The sequence below is a fragment of the Arachis duranensis genome, chromosome 7 (assembly GCF_000817695.3).
Source record: "Arachis duranensis cultivar V14167 chromosome 7, aradu.V14167.gnm2.J7QH, whole genome shotgun sequence".
Lineage (NCBI taxonomy): Eukaryota > Viridiplantae > Streptophyta > Magnoliopsida > Fabales > Fabaceae > Arachis > Arachis duranensis.
Window position 1 is genome coordinate 3682345 of NC_029778.3, and position 5037 is coordinate 3687381.

At 34.9% G+C, this 5037-nt stretch overlaps 2 protein-coding genes across 2 annotated transcripts; one reads left to right on the top strand and one right to left on the bottom strand.

The window, feature by feature from the left end:
* The first annotated feature begins 605 nt into the window (after positions 1 to 605).
* Positions 606 to 1489, top strand: LOC107496456 (alkylated DNA repair protein ALKBH8 homolog). Its single transcript, XM_016117709.3, has one exon. The coding sequence runs from the start codon at positions 708 to 710 to the stop codon at positions 1386 to 1388; it is 681 nt and encodes a 226-aa protein (XP_015973195.1). The 5' UTR covers positions 606 to 707; the 3' UTR covers positions 1389 to 1489.
* An 8-nt stretch (positions 1490 to 1497) lies between these two features.
* Positions 1498 to 4346, bottom strand: LOC107496455 (ubiquinone biosynthesis O-methyltransferase, mitochondrial; the record flags this gene model as incomplete). The annotated part of the gene is given in 9 exon segments (XM_016117708.2): positions 1498 to 1644; positions 1750 to 1830; positions 1988 to 2137; positions 2224 to 2273; positions 2361 to 2409; positions 2828 to 2905; positions 3201 to 3279; positions 3649 to 3738; positions 4064 to 4346. Coding segments are annotated over 9 exon segments (909 nt in total). The 3' UTR covers positions 1498 to 1530.
* Between the last annotated feature and the right edge of the window lie 691 nt (positions 4347 to 5037).

A 5037-nucleotide genomic window follows, 5' to 3' on the forward strand; every position in this document is an offset into this window, starting at 1 on the left:
CTGTTGAGCCGCTAGTTTTTTTAATTTTGATATTCGAGATATGGTAATATTTTACAGCATTATTGGAATATGGTATGTTTTAATTAGAATGTGAAAAACACAAATTAGACCAATAAATTTGTCATTTAAAACACAAAAATACCTCAAATTTTAAAACTTTTATAATGCACAAATCTAATCCTCAAATTTACATATCTCATCAACATGGAATCTTCATTTGATCGTCTAATTTGTTCAATAACAATTTTAAAAAAAACAACTTCATATTAAAAAAAGGTGAATTTTATAATATTTTTTAAAAAGTAAAAAATAAAATATTTAAAATAAAAAATAAAATATTTAAAATTTATTAAATATTATTTATTTATCTTTTTTAACAAGTTAAGCACAATCTCAAAGGCACCATAACATTCACTTTAAAAAAAATACCAACTCTCTTAATAACTATGCATTACGGATTTTCTTAAATTAGCCAACAATATTATTTTTTTTTTGGCGTCTAATTAGCCAACAATATGATTCAAGGAAAGGATTCAAAGGAAGACTAGTATTTTTTAATTAATTTTGAAAATGATGAAATCAATCCACCTCTAGGAACAAAATCATGCAAGACTAGGGCCAAAATAAAAATGAAAAGCATGTAGGCCTTAGAAAGCCCGTTTCTGTAATGTGTTAAAAACCTAATCGCGAAGAAGAAGAAGAAGCTCATGACACAAAACACACCACTGAGAATGGAAGAAGAAGAAGAAGAAGAAGACGAGAAAGCCGTGTTAGAACAAGTCTTCGGACCCTCATCATCATCAGAAGAAGAAGAAGAAGAGAAGTTGAAGTGGGTGGCAATAGAGCAAGTTAAGGGTCTATGGATATGCACCAACTTCCTCTCTCACCGCCACCAAACCCACCTTCTCTCCGCCATCAACTCCCACAACTGGTTCTCTCCAACTACCAACAACAACCAAGCCATGCTCTTCGGCCACCTCCCTCCCTGGGCCCACCACCTCTCCCACCTCATCCGCACCTCATCTGCCTCCATTCTCCCTCACCCTCTTCTCTCCAGAGAACCCTTCTTCGACCAGATGATCGTCAACATGTACCTTCCCGGACAAGGTATCTGCCCCCACGTTGACCTCTTGCGCTTCCAAGACGCCATCGCCATCCTCTCTCTCGAATCTTCCTGCGTCATGCACTTCACTCCCCTTCACTCCGATTCGCTTCAAGTTCCCGTCTTGCTCACGCCGGGCTCCTTGGTTCTCATGTCAGGGGAAGCCAGGTACCAATGGAAGCACCAGATTAATCGCAACCCTGGATTTCAGCTCTGGCAAGGAAATGAATTGGAACAATCCAGAAGAATCTCCATTACTCTCAGGAAACTCTGCCCTGATCCATGAACTGATTCGAATCCAACCAATCCAAATCAAACCGATCTGTTATTTTAGTTTTGTATTGAGCTTTTGAAAGGGAAAAAAAAAAAAGATTGGATTTTTATTCAGTGTTGAATGAAAAGTTTGTGTTTTTGTTTTTGTAATGACATTAGATAGCGTTTTGGCTTTTGGTTGCAAAGGCGATGAAATTGACACTGATATCATCTGATAATAACCACCTTCCTGTTAGAGGGTTGTACACAAATCCTGCCATCTCCTCCACCTGTGTTAATCATGTTGTAGAAGCTGGTTTAAACTCAAAACAAGCTGATTCGAATTCAGATTAAGGTTTAAGGTGTAAGTGAATTTGTTGATGCATTTAGCTTACATTGATGCCGGCACGATGTAGGATCATGGCTAGTTCTTCCGGGGTAAGAAAGGTGGACCATTGATGTGTGCCTTTTGGAAGCTGCAACAATATATCCAAATCCAATTACAATTATAACATTGATATGCTAGTTACCAATTCAAGTGGAGTTCAATTATGCATCATATGTATGTTGTAACCAAGATTGTTTAGGAAGAAATGATGTAAAACTGTGGAGTCAACAAGAAGAATGAGTTACCCAGTGGAGAATATATTCCGCGGCAACAATGGCAGTTGCATATGCTCGCATCGATCGATTGATTGTTGATACAACAGTGGCTCCATCTGGATTTGTTAATGCTGCCAGAGATTTGCAGAACTCTTCAGGATTCGCAACATGCTCGATCACCTGTGAACATTCAAAATGATCTTGATATGCATAAACCCAATGAGAGCTCACACAACTGAGGGAGGAAGCAGAGAGAGATAGAGTACCTCTAAGGCCATTACTGCATCAAATGTTCTTCCTTCTTCAACTAACTTCTCTGATCAGTTACTTTTATCAACTTAGTCAAAAAAGGAACCCACACAAAGTAATACTCAATAAGAATGAATAAGATGTGTGTATGTACCAGCTGTTGTGCAACAATACTCAATAGTTGATGTCGTCGGATCCAAGTCCTGTGAAAAAAACAATAATAAAGTTGCCAAGCTAATAGTGAAGATGTAATGGACCAATTTTTCTAAAGGTAGCAACAACTTCATTCACTAATGTAACTCAATCTAGCCTTTGTTTGTAACATATTTATAGCAAGAAAACTGTGGATCATCCTATCTAAGAACAAAATGATAAGTGTGAAATATAACAAGTATTAATTTTTCAAACATCATAGTCTTCCAGAAGAAAAAATTAGCAAATTGCATAATCTCAGTGGAAATATGTTAAACATAAACATAGAAATAAAATGAAGCAAATCATGACACAATAAGAAACTTGATAAAATTTTTGAAATACACCGACAAATAAGAGCAACATTATATGAGTTGATGCATAAATTGATTGTAAAGTTTCAATGGACAAATTATAGGATAAGCATACAGCATGAAGTCGAGCAATCTTGATATTCTTCTCTACAGCATCGACGCCTGTCACGGTAGCTCCCAAGCGAGCCAATGGCTGAAGACCAAAGGAGAGTATAACTATAAATGAGGATAAAAAGAACACTGATTTCCAGTTGGAAACATAATAATCATAATGAGTAAGAGTAGGATAATATGCATCAAAGAAAGACATTAGGTTTCCACATTTCTATCTGACAATTAACAAATCTAGTCAATTTGTTACCAAATTTTTACAATTCCAGGTTCCTAGCTAACAAATGTGACCTCCAAATCCCCACATTTCCGTATTGGCCAGCAGATACAAAGAACAAGCGTTTTTTCACTATGTCACAACAAGGAGAAAAAGATACCTCAGAAAGAATTCCTCCTCCACACCCTACATCAACAATTTTAAGTCCTTCAAAGGGTCGTGTACTATAAGGGTCCCTCCTGAGACAAGAAAATTACAATTAATAATTTATTAACCACATAGCATCAAAAGGACAAAATATATATCATTACTTCCATTGTTCTCTATATTTATCAATGGTTTTTAGTAACAAATACTTTTCCACAGTCATCTCTTTTCATATCCTCATTTGAATCAATACTTTTACATTATAGCAATAATAAATATCTAATCTCACATCTGCTACAAAAAATGACTATGCTATCCCAATAAGTAAACTAGTAGTATCTGGGAATCTGAGCAAGTGGTAGTACATACATGATACATGCATAAAACAATGGAACTAACTGGATTGCAAAATGAATCATTAGTACTATATAGGAATTATAAGCACAAAAGAGGTGGCTTACTTAAAATGTCGACAGAGTGTAGACCTGATGAAAGCAAGTCTTGTAGGATTCATGAGATGCAAAGGTTTGAAAGGGCCTTCAGAATCCCACCTAGTTATGCAGGCAAAAATACAAACAGATAGAGGACATCCATTATATTAGCCAGACATTCCTACCATTATTTACAGGAACACATATCCTTGATTCTATAGAGATCTAACAAAAAGAAAATTGCACAATTGCAGCAAATTCACTATAAACTGAATTCAAATGGTTCCAGAGCAAATTATAATCAGCTTTCAATTCTAATTGTTCCATTACCACTACTAAGAAAAAGGTTGCAAATTTCACATTCTCCAATTGGAAAAACCAAAACCCAGATTCCAAAACGTGATTTTTATGTATGTGTGCAACAAGAACCAAATAGAAAGCTAACCAGGTATCAGAAATGGCGGCAAACTTGGCGAGCTCGTTGTCCTTCAAGGAAGATGGACCTGAATGAGGATCTTTATCATTAGCTTTGGAACTCTGAGAGGGAGAAGGTGATGGAGCATGGGAGAAGCACCTAGTGTTGGTGAGATGCAGAGTGGAATTAGCAGAATTGAGGAAGCGACGATGACGAAGAATGCGGTGGATGGTGACGTTCAAAGCCATTCACGAAAAGTACTGCGTTGGATTTAGGGATTAGGGTTTAAGGGTGCAAGCGGGAAAGTGATGCAAAAAACCAGTCTTTCTTCTGCTGCAACCTTCACCGGTTCAGGGAAAGGAAGAAGAATGGAATCTCAGTCACTGTTTCGAGCGGTGCCACCGGTTACACCTCTAGCAAATAGCAATGAAGGGTGGTGGCATAATGGTAAAAGTTCAAATTTTATTTTTAAATAATTTAATTATGACTTTAATGTTTTATGTTTATATATGAGAATTTGACATGAGTACATGACCATCCAATCATGTATTATATTATCATTGCATCAATAAAAATAATTAATTTTTAAATTTAATCTTATTAAATTTTTATAATTATATATTTTTTAAAATTTTTATATAAAAAACAAAAATAAATTAAATTTTTATAATTTATTCTACTATATTATTAAACAAAATACAAAAACATGTTTCTAATTTTTAGTGTTAATGTGTTATCTTATCATGTTATCAAAACTAAACGCAGCCAAAGAATATTAGCCTCTTTTTGTTTTAATAGACAAAAAATCTTTGAAAAACTCTTATTAATTTCATCTTATTAGTAATGATTAAAAAGAAAACAAATGCGAATATGTAAATGTTTCACATGAAGCTCAAACTAATTTTTAAGAATATAAATTAAAATATGAAACTCATAAGAAGAGTAGATATCCCAATTACTTGAATTACCTCTGTTGGACTTGTCTATAGATTAAGTACGTGAGT

Bases quoted from the DNA above. Each gene is read 5' to 3' on its own strand.
- LOC107496456 (XM_016117709.3), top strand. From the start codon at position 708: ATGACACAAAACACACCACTGAGAATGGAAGAAGAAGAAGAAGAAGAA.